The sequence below is a fragment of the Dromiciops gliroides genome, chromosome 4 (genome assembly GCF_019393635.1).
Source record: "Dromiciops gliroides isolate mDroGli1 chromosome 4, mDroGli1.pri, whole genome shotgun sequence".
Lineage (NCBI taxonomy): Eukaryota > Metazoa > Chordata > Mammalia > Microbiotheria > Microbiotheriidae > Dromiciops > Dromiciops gliroides.
Window position 1 is genome coordinate 307,040,419 of NC_057864.1, and position 18,799 is coordinate 307,059,217.

Consider the following 18,799-nt stretch of genomic DNA (forward strand, 5'->3'; position numbering starts at 1 on the left):
GAATAGTCTAAAATAATTTTTCTCCTGAATTAATCTAGGCTTCTCAAATACTCAAAGTATTCATTTATGCTTGAATATGAGGAGACTATGCTTTAAGGAATGTCATTCTTGAAAAAAGTAACCCTAAAAACTGCACATGAAATCTACTAAAATAATCTTTCTATTTTTATATTCCCCATATCTGTTGAATTAATAATCCAATCAATACAGGAAATTAGATAAATCTGACATGATTGCTCTTGTTGAAGTCATGCTCTTCGTTTTTTCCCAAATAATAAACATTTTTACTTATAGTTTTCAATTACAAATTTTATCCCTTCTTCTCTCCCCTGCTCCCCAAAGCAGTAAGCAATCAGATGTGGGTTATCCATGGGAAATTATGTAAAAGATTACCATATTAATAATTTTGTCAAAGAAAACTTGAATAAAAGAAAAAATGAAAGAAAGTGAAAAATAGCATGCTTCAGTCTGTGTTCCATCAATATCAGTTCTTTCTCTGGAGGTGAATAGTATGCTTTATCATTAGTCCTTTGGGATTGTCTTGGATTATTGCATTGTTGAGAATAGTTCAGTCATTCACAGTTCTTCATCAAACAATATTGCTGTCAATGCACAAAAACTCCTGGTTCTGCTCACTTCTCTATATATCAGTTCATACAAGTTTTTCCAGGCCTTTCTGAAATCATCCTGCGTGTCATTTCTTATAGCACAACAATATTCTATCACCATCATATACCATAGCTTTTTAGCCATTCCCTAATTGATAGGCATTCCTTTGATTTCCAATTCTTAGCCATCACAAAAAGCTGCTATAAATATTTTTTATTCTGAATAGAATTTTATTTTTCAAAATATATGTAAAAACAAAATTTTAACATCAATTTGTGTTCCAACTTCTCTTCCCCACTCCATTCCCACCCCTCACCCACAAGAACTCAATCAATTCAAAATAAGTTATAGATGAGTAGTCATGGAAAAATTCCCATATTAGCTAGTTGTGAGAGAAAACAGTCAAAAAACCCAAAACTTCAGATTAAGGAATTGTCAAAGAGGAAATGAAAAAAAATTTTTAAATGCGTTTCCATCTGTTTTCAGATACTATTAGTTCTTTCTCTGCAGATAGACTGAAATCTTCATAATTCCTTCAGGGTTACATTGGATCATTGCTTTGCTGAAAACAATCACATGCTTCCCAGCAGATCATCCCCCACTATTGCTATTATTTTGTATACAGTACATTTCACTCTGCTTCAGCTCATGTAGGTCTTTCCAAGTTTTCCTGATAGCATCCTGTTCATCACAACCTCTATATAGTACCTTAAGCTTGATAGAGAATCTTCTTCACAAAAGCCCAGCAAAGTAGGTACCATACATTTTGCCATTATAATCAATCATCATAACTATTTCCCTCCATCCCATTCCCTTCCCATGACATTTACTCTATCTTCTTTTTACCTATTCCTCCTCAGAGGTGCCTTACTTCTGACTATCCTCTCTCTCGCTCTTTGTACAAATATGCCTTTTTCTCTTTTTTGGGTTGTCTTTTGGACATAAACCTAGCAGTGGTATTGCTGGATCAAAGTGTATGCACAATTTTATAGCACTCTGGGCATAGTTCCAAATTGCTCTCCAGAATGGTTGGATTTTTTCACAACTTCACCAACAAAGGATTAGTATCCCACTTTTCCTACATCCCATCCAACGCTCCCTTTTTTTGTTATATTTGCCACTCTGATAGGTTTGCGGTGATACCTCAGAGTTGTTTTAATTTGTATTTCTCTGATTAATAGTGATCTAGAGCATTTTTTCATATGACTAGAGTTAACTTTGATTTCTTTGTCTGAAAACTGCCTCTTCATATCCTTTGACCATTTATCAATTGGAGAATGACTTGTATTTTTATAAATTTGACTCAGTTATCTATATATTTGAGAAATGAGGCCTTTATCAGAGATACCTGTTTCAAAAATTCTTTCCCAGTTTTTGCTTCCCTTATAATCTTGGTTTCATTAGTTTTGTTTGTGCAAAACCTTTTTTAATTTTAAGTAATTAAAATTATCTATTTTATATTTTGTTTTGCTCTCATATCTTCTTTGGTCCTAAATTCTTCCTCTGTCCATAAATCTGATAGATAAATGATTCCAGATAAACGATTCCATACTCTCTTAATTTGCTTATGGTGTCACCCTTTATGTGTAAATCATGTACCCATTTTGAACTTTATTTTGGTATAAGGTGTTCCATACTGTTTTCTAGTTTTACCAGAAGTTTCTGTCAAATAATAAATTTTTATTCAAAAAACTTGGATCTTTGTGTTTATCATATACTAGATTACTATAGTCATTTACTATAGTGTAATTTGTATCTATTCTATTCCATTGATCCACCTCTCTATTTCTTAGCCAGTACCAGATTCTTTTGATAATTACTACTTTATAATACAGTTTGAGATCTGGTACTGCTAGTCCACCTTCTTTTGCATTTTTTTCCATTGATTTCCCTGATGTCCTTGAGCTTTTGTTTTTCCAGATGAATTTTATTATTATTTTTTTCTATATCTATAAAATATTTTTGATAGTTTGGTTGGTATAGCACTAAATAAATGAATTAACTTACGTAGCATTGTCATTTTTATTATATTGGCTCAGCTTACCCATAAGCAATTAATAGTTTTCCAATTATTTAGATCCGATTTAATTTGTGTGAAAAGTGTTTTATAGTTCTAGTCATATAGCTCTTGGGTTTGTCTTGGCAGGTAGACTCCCAAGTATTTTATACTGTCCAGTTTTGAGAGTTTTTTTTTTGTGGAGCAATGAGGGTTAAGTGATTTGCCCAGGGTCACACAGCTGGTAAATGTCAAGTGTCTGAGGCCATATTTGAACTCAGGTCCTCCTGAATCCAAGGCTGCTGCTTTATACACTGTGCCACCTAGCTGCTCCATCCACAGTTAATTTAAATAGAATTTCTCTTTCTATCTGTTGTTTCTGGATTTTGTTGGGAATGTAGAGAAATGCTTATGATTTATGTGAGCTTATTTTGTATCCTGCAACTTTGCTAAAGTTGTTAATAATTTCAATTACTTTTTTAGTTGATTCTCTAAGATTTTCTAAGTATAACATCCTATCATCTGCAAAGAGTAATAGTTTTGTTTCCTCATTACTTATTCTAATTCCTTTTATTTTTCTTCTCTTATTGCTATAGCTAACATTTCTAGTACAATATTAAATAATAGAGGTGTTAATGGGCATCCTTTCTTCACCCCTGATTGTACTGGGAAGGCTTCTAGGTTATCCCCATTACGTATAATGCTCTATGCTATCTCTTTGTAATTATTGCTTCCTTTTCCAAATTTTTGCAAACCATCTCTAATAACTTATTCTAGAATTTTCCTAGGCACTGGGCAAACTCATTGGTTAGTAGTATATAGACTCTTACCACTTTTCAAAATGGGAATGTGTCCAACTTTTCAAACATGCATAAGTTTTTATGTCATCTGTTATTTTCTAGCTGAAATGACTTTGATAACAATAATAGCTAACTATAGCTAGCATTTATACAGCATTTTAGTGGTTGCAAAGCACAGAACACTATCTCATTTGACCTTCACAATCTTGGAAAACCAGTGCTATTATTACAGCAAATTAACAGATGAAAAATCTGAGGCACAGAAAGGTTAAGCCATTTGCTAAAGGACATGCTTGTGAGCTAGTAAATGTCTTCTTGACACTAAGTCTAATACTCTATCTACTAGGCCACCTAGTTTATAGAGACTAAGAACAAAGAGGAAAGGATTAATGGGAAGTAGGAAATGTTTTTCCTGAGGAAACTGGTAGAAATTGGTAGAAGAGGCCAGTTTTGTAACTTAGCTGATAATAATTGGCATAAAAAGAAAAAAAATCAGCAAATTGATCAATACATTGAAAAATATCTGAAAACATGTGCATCTGTGAACTTGCCACCTCCACCAAGGGATATGTTGGGTGTGTCTTCTCATAACTCTTCAATCCAGTTATGTTTGATCTTTATAGTTTTGCTACATTTAGTCTTGATTTATGTGAGTGTGGTTGTTATTTCCATTTACATTGTTGTAATTATTGTGTATATTGTTTTCATGGCTCTGCATATTTTATTCTGAATAAGTTCATGTAGATATTTTCATGCTTCTCTGGATTCAGCATATATATATACATACATATATATATATATATAAAATTCTTATAGCACAGTAATATTCCATTACATTTATGTATCACAAAGCATTTCAATATATTTGTTTAGCCATTCCCCAACCAATGGGCATCTACTTTATTTCCAATTCTGTTATCACAAAAGTGCTGCTATAAATATTTTGATGTAGATGGGGACTTTCTTCTTACTAATAGTTTCCTTGATGTGTAAAGACCAGTAACTGTTCAAATGCAAATGACATATTTGTTTCCTTTGGATATGAACTGTTTGTTCATAACTTTTAGAGTTAAACTGTTCATATCAATACTTATTTATTGGGGACAGGCTATTAAATTTATGTGTGTGTGTATACAAAAATATTTGCTTATCCTAGGTACATTAATTTTGTCTGTGCAAAAGCATTCCAGTTTTAAGTTATCAAATCTATTTTATCTTTTAAAATAACCTCTATCCCTCTTTGGTTAAGACTGTATCTCGGGGGGGGGCTAGATGGCGCAGTGGATGGAGCATGGGCCCTGGATTCAGGAGTACCTGAGTTCAAATCCGGCCTCAGACACTTGACACTTAATAGCTGTGTGACCCTGGGCAAGTCACTTAACCCCCATTGCCCTACAAAAACAAAAACAACAACAAAAAGACTGTATCTCCTCCCCAGAGCTATGAGAGATATATAATCTGCTTTTCTTCTAACATTTTAATAGTATAATCTTTAATATTAAAGTCAGAAGTCAATTTAGAATATATTGTGGAATATAGCATAATATGTTGGCCTAAGCCCAAGTTCTGCCAGACTGTGTTCCAGTTTTCACAACAATTTTTATCAAATAAGGAGATTTCCCCCCTTCTTAGTAATTTATATTTACTACTTTATCAAACTGATTTCCCCTCATCGAGTCTGTCCTACTAACTTATCTCTACAATTTAAAATCAAAACCAGATTGTTTAGCTCACTTTTGCTTTATGATAAAGTTTGAAGTTTAGGAGTACTAGTCCCTTTTCATCCTTACTTCTTTCATCATATTCCCTAACATATACATACATACATACATACATATGTATACATATATATACATACACACAAATGTGTGTATATATATATATGTATGTATGTATATATCCTGTTTTTTCCAAGTGAATTTTATTATTTTATCAAGTTCTATAAAGTATCCTCTGGCAATGTAAGTAGAATAGTGTTAAAAGTATAATTTAATATAGGACAATAGTAATTTTTATTATATTGGTAGAGCCTAGCCTACAGCACTGAATATTCCTTCAGTTATATTTATATTTTTGTAGTCCCATTTGGAAGACACCTTAAGTCTTTTAACTTTAGTTTCTATAGCAATTTGCTCAGTTCCACATGTTTCTTTTTGTTTGTTTTTCTGTTAGATTTATACAAAACTGAGAAAAGGATATTGAAGCCTCTTGTCACCCCTGTGCTACTGTCTTCTTGTAGCTTAGTTAATGTTTCCTTTGTGAATTTAGATTCTAAGACATTTGGAGTGTACAAATTTGTTACGGATATTAGTTTGTTTGTAGTTCCTTTCAGCATGATGTAGTTTCCTTGTTTGAATGTTTGTTTTTGCTTTGTCAGATAGCATGATTTCAATGCCTGCTTTTTTTTTTTTGATTCACATGATGCATAGTGAATCATTTTTTCCATTTTCTCAGTTTTATTTTATGCATGTCTTTGATTTTTAAATATGTTTCTTGTTAAAAGCAACAGATTGTTTAAATCATTCACATTTAAAGTTATGAGAGTTAATTTATATTTTCCTCTATTGTCTTTAATACTGTTTTTTAAAAAGTATGATTTTGATCTTCTTTTGTTGTAAACAGTGCTATGTGTCTTAGGTAACTTTAGCTTAATCCTTTTTTTTTTTTTTTTTTGGTGGGGCAATGAGGGTTAAGTGACTTGCCCAGAGTCACACAGCTAGTAAGTGTCAAGTGTTCGAGGGCAGATTTGAACTCAGGTCCTCTTGAATCCAGGGCCAGTGATTTATCCACCACACCACCTAGCTTCCCCTAGCTTAATCCTTTTAAAGAAGGTCCTATTTCCACTAGCTCATTTCCCCTTAGCCCTGATTCTCTCTCCAATTTGTTAATCCTTTCTTTTGGAGTTTTCCTTATTAATTCCTAGGAAGAATATAAGAGGTCTAAGAATCTGATGTGGGTGCTCTAAAAGTTCTAAAATGATCTGAGATTTTTAGTAGGACACAGATGAAAAATAGAAGCCAGAGCATGTAACTCAGGGAAAAAAAACAAAAGAGGGGCATGATACCATAAGAATAAAAACACAAAAGGTAAAGCTTAGAATAAATCGAGGCTTGTGAAAATTAGTAAAGACAACAGAAATAGTGGGGTAGTGGTATTGTTTTTTAAGCTTTGTTGAGAGCCAAGAACAATACGAGAATACATCCATTGTTTGGCCGGATTGGATTAGGGTCAATGAGAAATATGTTCATATTAGAGAGAAGAGAGCAAAATAGTTAAGAGGCAATTGAAATCAACAATGACCTAGTAAGAAAAAACCTTCCTGTCCTAGTACAGATCAATTACTCCTCATATAGTAAATTCCCAGGAAATGGGAACCCTAGGAGTGAGGACATTTTCTGTTTCTTCTGTTCATAGGGCCATAGAATAATATCACAGATAGAGAATCCAATCTCTTATAGGAAACAGCCTTTGGCTCTACCAACTAACATGATTAAATTTACTAGATTGAGAAAGACTTTACTAGCTATTACCACCCTCAGTGACAGTGTTTGTTAATACTTGCTTTCATCCACTTGAACATCCTCTTATGGCCTTATACTTAATTTGTATATGTTTTGTATTTATAAATAAGTGTGTGTGTGTGTGTGTGTGTGTGTATCTATCTCGCACTAAGAAGCAGAGACATCACCTTGCTGACAAAGGTCTGTATAATCAAAGAAAAAAAGGTTTTTCCAGTAGTAATGTATGGCTGTGAGAGTTGAACTATAAGGAAAGCTGAGTTCCACAGAATTGACACTTTCTAATTGTGCTGAAGAAGTGTGCTTTGAGAGTCTCCTGGACAGCAGGGAGATCAAATCAGTCAATACTTAAAGAAATTAATTCAGGCTATTCACTGAAAGGTCAAATACTGAAGCTGAAGCTTAAATACTTTAACCACATAATGAGAAGATAGGACACAGTGGAAAAGACCCCGATATTGGGAAAGATTGGAGGCAAAAAGAAAAGGGGATGACAGAAGGATGAGATGGATAGATTGTGTCATGGGAACAATGAACCTGAATGTGGACAGACTTCAAGAAACAGTGCAGGACAGAGGAACCTCGAGTGCAATGGTCCATGGAATCACAAAGTGTTGGACGTGACTGAATAGCTGAACAAGAATCAGTGTACATGTAGCTTTCTCCTAGTAGAATGTAAGCTTCTTGAGGGGAGGCACAGTTTTCACAGAACTGAAGATTTAGAGCTGGAAGGGAGCTTGGAGTGCAACCCTCCTCATTTTAGAGATGAGAAAACTGAGGCTGATAAGTTTAAGTGATTTGTCCAGGGTCACACAGCCATTATATATGGCAGATATTTTGGCTTACGTGGTCTGTCCCCTGTGACTCCTGGCTGCCTCATTTCTATCTTTTCATCTCCAGTTCCTTAGCACAATTCCTGGCACACAGAACAAGTATGATAAAGGCTTGCTGAACTGAAAGATATCAGTCTCTAAGACGGAGACAAAGTCGTATAAAAAGAGACTGACGGCTCTTAGTGGCCTAGTTGTGCTTAGTAAATAAATGTTTGTTGAATTGAATTAACGGCTGTACTAGGTATAATATTTATACCCATTAATGGATAATGCTACTTACTCTTGGTCTTATAAGTATAAACATCAGAAGGTGAATACTGGAAACAAAAATAAGTTTAATCAAAGAATTGCACTTAGTTTTATTTAACTTAAGAAGTAATGTTGTTACTTACTGCCTACTAAATTTGCAAGAGATGAATCAAGATCACTTCCAAGGGCTTTGCTTGCTGCCATAGCAGGACCAGGTGTCACAGCTGAAATAGGTGCAGGCTGACCAGCAGGGATCATAGTTGGCATAAGAAGATCCCCTAGACCATCAAACACTGGAATTCAAAAAGACCAGATTCAGAATATTTTTGAACATAATAAAATCGAGTTATTTCTTTTATTTCTTTCTTTGTGGGGGGGTAAGGGTGAGCAGGGGAATTAGACCTTTGATTTCATAGGTGTACAAAGCTCCCAGTTAGGAAACTTTTGTTACCAGTGCAGATGGACAACTTTTCCACCATTTATAGGCTTATTAGAGAGTTGCTTGTAATTGAAATGACCTAAATTAAAATTGTTGGTGCAAGTAAATAATATACGTTTACCAATAAGTAAAAGTATTTTACTGCTGGCAAGAAGATAATTTGAGAAAGACTTGACTCATAATTTTTCAAATATGAAAACACAGAACTCTCAAAGCTTAAATAAATTTAATGAACATTTAAATGATCATTGAAATGCTTTGTGTATAACCTAGGAATGTAAATTCTATTCTGGAAAAAACCCAAAACAACTGATTTTTGAGCATTTAAATTTGAGTAAATGGTTGATTCTCACAATACCAAATGAAATGAATGTCATAGTAAGGTTTGTTCTAAGACCTGACAAGTAATATTCATAAGGAATAAACTTAAACTTAGAGTCAGTATTTTAGGTATATATTGAAAACTATAATTCTTATTTCTTATTCTAGGGAACTTACTTTAGCTTACAACTTTAAGATCACACCTAAAGAACTCTAATGACCTTAGGAATTTTAAAACAAAAAGCTGGCCCTATAGAGATTTACCTAATGACTCTTATAGCTCATTCTGCAAAACAACATTTGAGAAGTCTCAGTTGCCCAAATGGATCATTCCAAATACAGACTCACAGTAGGTATTGTTGATACCATATCTATAGGTTCTAGGAAATTGTATTGCTAAAATTCAATACAAGTAATATTTGCTAGACATCTATCATAAATACTGTAATACTATAATTTAAACTGAGGGAAAATATAGCATTCAATTATGCACTAGCTACAGAAGCAACTGAATCATCAAGCAAGGTATAGAATTAGGGTGCTTTTTAAACTCACTTAATTGCCAAAAACTCACCAATTGTAAATTTGTAGTAAGGACCCAGCATAGGAAGAGTAGAATGGAAGAGAATACAAACAAAATGACAGCAGGGATGAAAGGTTAAAGGCAGGCAAAGAACACTCTGTATTTGTATCTCAACTTTGAAAAACTGAATGCCATGCAAGCTGGCATGCTCTCCCTGCCAACAGCAGTGAGAGTACACAGATACTGACTATATAGTACATATTTGTTTTCCCTTAAGTTCTAAGAACTCATGCAAAGATAAGCACATGCAAAGAGATGATGTGCATGTGAAGTTAGATTTCTGCTAAAAATTAAAAACATATTGAGAGAGGGTTTGTGGGTTATTCCTAATGCTACCCACAAATGCACTAATGGCAAGTAACTATTAAAATTACTACTTTTAAAATACAAGGAATCAGTTTGAAATGATAAGGTTCTCAACACCCAATATTTGCTGTTAAATTCTTGATAAATTAAAGAACAAATAAACTAAGTTATTTTTCAATGAATTCAAATAAGTTAAGTTAAAAGTCTAATTAATTTCCTCACCTGATGGATCAAAGGAGCTGCTGCTAGTGGTTGATGGTGATGTTCCAAAAGCTGCTTCAAAATTAGGCTGCAATAGGTTGTTCTGAGCTGGTGTTACTGGTGATGGAGAGGGTGCAATAAAAGAACCCCCAAAGCCTGAAAAAACAGTTGGAAAGGAAAAAAAACATTTAGAGCAATGTTATGTACAAATACTGTGGTAAACAGGAGCTAGAGGAGTATAGATAAAAAATAAGATTTAAATTTAAGAATGGATAAAAAGTCAGAAAAAGTAAATGGATTGTTTAGAGTTTTTTCAAAGATCACTGCCTAATACAAAAGCTAAATTACAATAAGAAGATGGAGAAAATATAAGTTGAATAGTTTTATGGAGAACAAGGAAGAACTAGCCTATAACCACTAATACTTTGTTATAAAGAAAATTTTGGAAATAACTATATTTCGTACATTAAGTTTCATTTCTTTACCCATCAATCAAACAAGCATTTATTTATTATACTGTGCAATACTCTGGGGGATACAAAGACAAAAATGAAAGCCTCTGCCCTCAAGGAGCTTACATTCTTGGAGAGAGGGTTTAAAGACTCATCTGCATGCACACATATAGGTACATACATATTAATTTCAGTAGTGAGGCTAGTGTAGCTGGTTGTGTGGCTGGAGGTTCAGGAAAGGCCTCGTGTAATAGGTGGTCCTTGAGCTGAGCTTTGTAGGTGGTAAGGAGAAAGGATAAATGGAGTGCGTGCGTGCGTGCGTGCATGTGCACACGTGTGTGTGTGTGATGATCAAGCAGTTGGCCAATTTGGGCTGGCCTCAAGAGTGAGTGAAGTCAATGACAGGCTGGAAACATTGTGTGAGATTTTAAATGCCCTTCTGAGAAATTTGGATTTGATTAAAGATGTAAAAGAATGAAGGGTAATGACATGGTCAGACTTGCTTTAAGACTATCACTTGATACTCTGTGGAAAATAGTTCAACCTTCTATGGAGAGGGATAAAACTTGAAGCTGAACTAGTCCAGGAGATAATTGATGAGGGCCTGAAAGAGGGTGGTAGATAGTGAGTAGAGAGAAGAGGAGAGATGCAACAGATATTCAGGATTACAAGAAAGCTAGAATAAGTATAGAATGGAAAAAATGGCATTCAACTAAGACCAAAAGAGTAATATTTTTTCTTTTTAAAAGTCTTCTTTTTGTTGATGCCTTCTGTTTTTATATTGCATTTAATATCTGAATATATCCTTTATCCACCCAATGAGCCATCATTTAGAACCAAGATTGAAAATGATGAAGTGGGGATATATAGTTCAGCAAAAAACCACATCAGCCACATCCAATAGCATATGTAATATTCTACACTCATAGGCTCTTACTTTCACAAAGAAGAGAAGAAGGTACATTTTCTTAGCTTTTCTCTGGGGCCATATTTGGCCATTATAATTATACAGTATGCAGCTTTCATTTGATTTTCCTTTCCTTTAACATTATTGTGGTTGTACTGTATATTGTCTTCTTGGCTTTCCTTATTTTACTATGCATTCGTTCTTCCTAAACTTCTCTGAATTCCTCATACTTACCATTCTTGTTAAACATTTAGTTATTTTCATTTCCAAATTCTTTCTTTCAGAATTTTAAAGTATTTCAAAGTTGTTCACCTTTACAGTATTATTTGTTATTGTATCCTTTTGGTTCCACCTATTTAACTCTGAATTAGTTCATACTAGTCTTCCTTGATTTCTCTAAGACTCTCTCTTCAATATGTCTTATACCACAATAGTATTCCATTACATTCATATACCATAATTCGGTCATCCATTCCCCCTTTGATGGGCACTCGCTTTAGTTTCCAGGTCTTTCCTATCTATCACAAAAAGAAGTGGTATAATTTTTTTTATACCTAAGGCATATAGGTAATTCTTAAAGTAATACAATTAAACAAAGAAGTGTGTTGGGTTTAAAAAATGTCTTAGAGGGCAGCTAGGTGGCACGGTGAATAAGCTTTGGCCCTGGATTCAGGAGGACCTGAGTTCAAATCCAGTCTCAGACACTTGACACTTACTAGCTGTGTGACCCTGGGCAAGTCACTTAATCCTCATTGCCTGCCCCCCAAAATAGATGTCTTAAAGTTAATCAGTCAATAAACAACCATTAAGTAAGTATATACTATTTGTGTAGGCACTATGCTAAATGATGGAGATATGAAGATAAAAGGCATGCTCTGCTTTTATGGAGGTCATAGTATAATAGTTATATAGCAATGTGGACTACTAGAAAAAATACTACACTTAAATCAGGAGGCTGCAATATTAGAGGAAAGATTTGTCCTACATATCCATGGGAATTACAAATTTTTAGGATTTAGAAAATCTTTTGACTGTACTGTTAAGAAGTAACAATTGCGAGAAATCAGTATTATACTATTGTTTAGTAACTAATTATCAATTTGCGATCCACCCTTTCCTTTCTTATTTCTGTTGACACCCATGTCCTGAAAAGGTCAGTTAGCCTCTGAAGGCATGGCTGAGTGAGTGATGAAATTTACTTCTAGCCCTCAAGGCACATGGGAACCCAACCAACTGGGAGACCTAATTTCTGTTTAGAGCAAAGCTTCTTAAAAGGTGAGTCCTGATCCTATATGGGATTGATTGCATAACTGAAAGTGGGAGTTGTGAAAAATCTGGCAGTGTTTGACTTATATACCTATTTTATATACCTGGGGTTGCATAAAAATTTCTTGGGCAAAAAGGGGTAACAAGTAAAAAAAGGTCAAGAAGCCCTGATTTAGAGAATAAACAGAATCCAGTTTGGATGAGCTTTTCCCTGGAGGAACCCCCTGTCCTTTGTCCCCTCCATTAGAGTTTAGGGCAACTCAGCTCATGAAGCAGAAAACTAGCTAGTCAGGTCGGAAAAGAGATGGTTTCCCTTTAATGAGAGTGACCATATGTCTTCTATTCCCTAGGGCAGTCACAATTCATGATTTGAGTTTGAAGTGAACTATATAACCTCTCTAGTCCCTTCAAACTCTGCAATTCAATGAGGTAAAATGAGAAAGTATGTTTGTAATCTAGGCTTGCAAAATAAATATTCTATGTTTATTAGCTTGACCACTCATTTCCTTGAAGAGCTAAGTATCATCTAGAAATGTGAGATGTTACTATGTCCTACCAACATATTTCTCAAATAAGATCATACCTCTTCATTCAGACAAGTACTTATTTAATCCTGTCTTTTTTGCCTTCTAAGGTAATTCATAACGTAGGAAAAGAAATCAGTTTTACTGCATTCCTCACCCCTACAGAGAACTGCTTAGATTTGCCCACAGTATTTAGAACTTCGTTGTTTTTTTATATATGTATTATTCAAAAATTAGTTGGTATAGAAGAAATACTCACTGTTCTCTAATATGCCACGTAACTTCTATAATCCTTTGTAGAATGAGGGTTATATGATCTTACTGTTCACTTCCTTTAAAATGTCCATAAAGTATGATTTAGTGAATTATTATTGACTTCTAGTTTATCATAGGATCACATATTTTTATAGGGTCATAAGAGTTAAACCTAGAAGGGACCTTAGAAATTACCTATTTTACACCCCTGTCTGGCTCCTTCTCCAATTTATTGATGAAGAGACTGAGGCTGAGAAAAGGGTTAAGTGATTTGCCCAAGGAGTAAGTGGCAGCATCAATACTTGAATTCATTCTACCTTTGGGAAGAAGACCAAAGGTCTTTGCATTAACCAACCTATAAACATCACTTTTCAAAGGACAATTTAGGAGCGAGAATTTTACTGACATTTTCCTTGGTTAAGATAGGCACAAATTTTATTTAGCATGTGCATTACCTTCTTTTCATACCCGAATATCCATCTTATTCCACAATCATCATGGAATCCCACTGCTATTACCTGGTTTTTACCCTTTGGTGTATTTAAACCTAATGTATAGATCATATCTAATCTGCCATTCTCTGAAATGGTTCTTAGTTTTCCTTGACTGAGCTATACTTCCATTTTGGGGGAAATACCTCTTTTCCCCTGAAATAACTCTTTAATGCTGCTCTTACACACACACACACACACACACACACACACACACACACACACACACACACATGCACAAAACACTGGTATCTTAAGTTCTGAATTCTGGGCTCTATTATGGACTCAGTTAATTTGGGAAAGACTATTTTTTTGATGTAGCATACAGATATCAGTCTTGTTACTTTATTATCTTATTCAAACTAACATAAAAGAAAGTAATATTGAAGCTGCTGTTTCTTTTTTCTTCTTCTTTTATTTTTATTTTAGTTCCTGACAAGTGACCAAAAGAAAGGAGACTAGGTAAAAAGAAAAGCACCAGAAAATATCCTCAAAACGGGCAAGAATTGGTTTTTTGTAATTTAACTTACAAAAACAAACTTAACGGTTGCTAAAATTAATGTTAAAAGCATGTTATAAAAGCAAGTGACTTTCAAAGCAATAGTAATAATAGTAATAAATTTTTATGATAAAATTAATAGAAATTAAGATAGATATGTTAATCACAGATTGACAGGCTATACAAAATCAGTTAATCTTTTACTCTCAGGTTGGGAAAAACACTGTCTTCTTATCTTAAAATCCTGGGAAGATAGAGAACCCATAGAACAATTGAGATTCTATGCTCCCTTTTGAAATACTTGAAAATTACCCTGTAGGGGGTGGCTGGGTGGTACAGTAGATAAAGCACCAGGCCTGGATTCAGGAGGACCTGAGTTCAAATCCAGCCTCAGACACTTGACACTTACTAGCTGTGACCCTGGGCAAGTCACTTAACCCTCATTGCCCTGCCCCCATCCCCCCAAAAAAAATAAAGAACAAAAAGAAAAAAGAAAAGAAAATTACCCTGTGATTTCAACAGTATAATTTGCTAAATATATTTAGGCATTTAATTTTTAAAAATAAATTTGAAATACTTGAAATTTATTTATCATTTCAGCCTTATTCTAATGAAACTACTAAAGGAGGGTAGAAGGGAAGGATCACATACAAAGAAAATAAAACAATTTTCCAAGGATTCTATTAAAACTTAGAAACTAGATATTTTTCCCAGACGGCCTAGATTTGGGGAGAGGGAACCAGCGTTGTCTTTCTACTGCAAGACACCTCTTCTTTTTATATGAGGCAACCCAAAGCTAGGCCTAACGTCTTCTTTTGAGTTCTGGCTGCCACCACCATCTATCTATTTTCTTGGTTTCCTCTATTCCCAGCTGGCCACAGGTAAAATAATTTTTGCTGGTGTGTGAGTAGCAGCAAGGCCAGTTTGGTTAGCCATAGGGAAAAGTATAATAAGCCTGGAAAGGGAGACCGAGTTGTGAACAGCTTTAAAAGTGAGAGTAGTTTTTTTTTAAATCCTAGAAACAATAGGAGATCACAGGAGCTGATTAGTGAGGGGAATGCCATGATCAGATTTTCTCCTAATCACTTTGGTAACTATGTAGAGGGTGGATTGGAGACAAGTGAAATTTGATGCGGAGACACCAATTAGCAGGCTACTATAATAGATCAAGTGAAAGGTGATGAGGACATAAATTAGGGTGGTCGCCATAAAAGTAGATAGAAGTGGTAGGCTAAGAGAGATGATGTGGAGGCAGAGTCGATAATATTTGACATCTGAATACTGTGAGGTAACAGAGGGTGAGAAGTCAAGGATAATGCTGAGGTTTCAAATTTGGGAGACTGGAAGGATGCTGTTGTCCTGAATAGAAATAGGGACATTCTGAAGAGGGGAAACCACTACCTTCTGAATCAGCCCTTTGCACTTAAGGGTAACTCTAATAATCAGAACTGTAGTCTTCATGTAAGAAGAAAGGAAACTTACCATACCAAACTTTTTCCAGCTGTGCATAACCACTGTAGACAATAGAGGTGGGGGGAATAATAGTAATGATTATTATTATATATAGCTAACATTCATGTAGCACTTACTAGGTGGCAGAGTGCTGGGCCTGGAGTCAGGAAGACTCTTTACTTCAAATCTGGCCTCAGACTCTTATTAGCTGTGTAACCCTGGGCAAGTCACTTAACCCTGTTTGCCTCAGTTCCTCATCTATAAAATAAACTGGAGAATGGCAGACCATTCCAGTATTTCTGCCAAGAAAATCCCAAATGGGGTCACTGACAGTTGGACACGACTGAAAAACAACTTAACAACAAAACATGCTAGTTAGTTACTATGCTAAGAGCTTTATAATTATTATTATTAATCCTCACAACAACTCTGTCAGGTGTTACTATTATCCCCTTCTTACAGATGAGAAAACTGAGGCAAACATAAGTTGTGACTTGCCTAGGGTTACACAGCTAGTGAGTATTTTAAGCCAGATTTAAACTTAGATCTTCCTGACTCCAGGCTCATCTCTCTATACACTTTGCCACCACATAGCTGAGATGGCAGAGTCAGATGCCATCCACATTTTGACTGGGACCTGGAACTTTTTCTTTGGGAGTTTTCCCAGCTCCCTGTGCCTCTACTGAGAAGTCCTTCAACTTCCTGAACCAGAGAAATGTGTATCTTAGAGTATAGGAGTTTATATGCTCATTGCCAAAGCCCAACCAGGGCATATCTCAGTGTCTTATAGAGAATCTCTACATGCAGACCACTACATGACCCCCCAAATCTTGGGTATTATGTTTGGACCGACACTGCTGCAGATAGAGCAGGAGACCTTTGATCCTGTGTCCATGCCCTCTAGCCTGAGCAGCTGGTCCAGCTACTGCTGGTGAATGCCTTCATCAATCTCTTCCCCAACCCTTGAATTCTGGGCTCTACCTCTCCTATCTATGCTGAGCTAAACCTGGTTCTGAAAAAAGAGTGGGGAGAGAGGCAGTGGAGGAGTCCTATGTCTGGGGACATCAGATTTGAAGGGTTTCCATTCTAATGGTTGCTATTTGGGGAACTTGTGGTTTTTGGTGGGTAGAGGAAGTCTTTGATAATAAGAGAACCAGTAGGAAGTTTGAGCTTCCTATCACTTTTGTAAAATCAAATATAAAGTTCTTTGACATTTAAAGCCCTTCACAATGTGGCTCCAATCTATATATCTGGACTGATTTCTTAGCTTCTGTCTGTCCCCTCGCAGACTATCCATTACAGCAAAATTTCACTTGATATTCTCATACTTAACACTGTTTCTTGCTTCTGTACCTTTTAAAAGTTGTCCCCTATTCCTGCAACAGTCTTCTTTCTGGAAGAAGTTCCTTTTGGAATACCTTGATCCCTTCAATACTCAGTTCAAATGACACCTCTCTTATAAGAAGCCTTTACAGCTTTCTTACCTTCTCTCCCCCAGTTGTAGCTTTTTCCTCATGTAAGCTCCATAAAGAAGCTATTTGATTTTGACTTGGTATTATCTGTGTCTAGCATGATGCCTGGCAACAAAGTAGGTAATTAACAGGTGTTCAACCGTAATCAAGGCTGAATTCATCAGGGCTATTTAGGTGCTTGTTCTCTTAATAGCTTTTTACATATCTCTGGAATTAACTTTTCAAGAAGATATTCCACACTACCTTCTATTTAAAAAATTTATTTGGATTTGCTTTATTGTGTCTTGATTTCTCATAAAGTCATTAGTTTCTTTCTATTTTCTCAATCCTAATTTTTAAGCAGTGATTTTCTTCAGAGAGCTTTTGTACCTCCTTTTCCATTTGGCCAATTTGGCTTTTCAAGCTGTTCACTTTTTTTCATGACTCTTCTGCATCACTCCCATTTCTCTTTCCATTTTTTCCTCTACCTCTCTTACTTTATCTTCAAAGTCCTTTTTGAGTGCTTCTATGGCCTGAGACCAATGCATATTTTTCTTGGAAGCTTTGGATGTAGGAGCCCTGATGTTGCTATTGTTTTCTGAGGGTGCACATCAATCTTCCTTGTCAGTAAAGAAACTTTCTATGGTCCGCATATTTCTCTGTCTGCTCATCTTGCCTGTCTTTTACTTGACCTTTAACTCCTTAAAGTGGGGCACTGCTTCCAGGATGTACTATCCCAAGCTTCAGGGGGTGTAAGGTGGTACAATTTAAGGAGGGGCAGGTTCTTCACTCCCCTGTCCTATTCTCTGGTCCATAGATAATAAACCCAGGCCAACTTGCTAATTAACCAGGCAGCAAAACTTTGTGTGCTGTGGTTGTTAGCTCCAATGAGCTTGCACCCCTCCTCCACCTGGGCCACTTCTACTCAAGCCTACTTCCTGGTTCCCAGCAGGGGTGAAACACCCAAGTTCCACCTCAGTGCCAGCAGAGACTCCTGTAATCTCCCCCCAGCCAACTGCTCAGCCCTCTCACCAGACCATAAGCTTAGTTCCAGAAGATGTTGGTGATGCAGCTGATTTAGAGGCTCCAGGGGTTTCTTTCTCTGGCTCAGCCTGCTTGGGACTGGATCTGCATCAGTATGACCTTGAGGCTGGGCTCCACTCCCACCCTGGCACGGCAGCCCCCTCCTACTGACCTTCTAAGATGTCTTTGGCTGGAAAATAATCTCACCCCATCCTTTTGTGGGTTCTGCTGCTCCAGGTATTGTCTTATGGAATTATTGGAAGGGATTTGCAGTGATCTGGGGAAGAGCTCTTAGGAGTCATTGCCTGTCCTCTCTGGAATTCACTTTCTATAGCCCCTATTTCTTCTGACCTTCTTGTCCAAAGGTATGTCTTGGCAGAAAAAACAGCAGCTAGGTAGGGCGTGGACCCAGGAATCAGGAAAACCTAGATTCAAATTCTGCATCAGGTATACTAGTTATGTAACAGCCTGTAGGGTCCTTTTTTCAACTCTAAATCAATGATTCTATGGTAAGTGATGTTATGAATGGAGTAGGTCTACATTTTAAGGTCCTTGTCTCTTATTATAGACATGCACCCACTTTCCAAGGAAATGCTCTTGAGTGGTACTCTTTCATTTCCCTTC

General features: G+C 35.9%; 1 protein-coding gene across 1 annotated transcript in view; it reads right to left on the bottom strand.

The window, feature by feature from the left end:
- SNAP91 (synaptosome associated protein 91) overlaps positions 1 to 18,799 on the bottom strand; it is a 160,927-nt gene that overhangs the window by 16,457 nt on the left and 125,671 nt on the right. Inside the window, 2 exon segments of the mRNA XM_044000628.1 lie at positions 8,149 to 8,298; positions 9,877 to 10,011. Of these exon segments, the coding sequence (XP_043856563.1) occupies positions 8,149 to 8,298; positions 9,877 to 10,011 (285 nt within the window).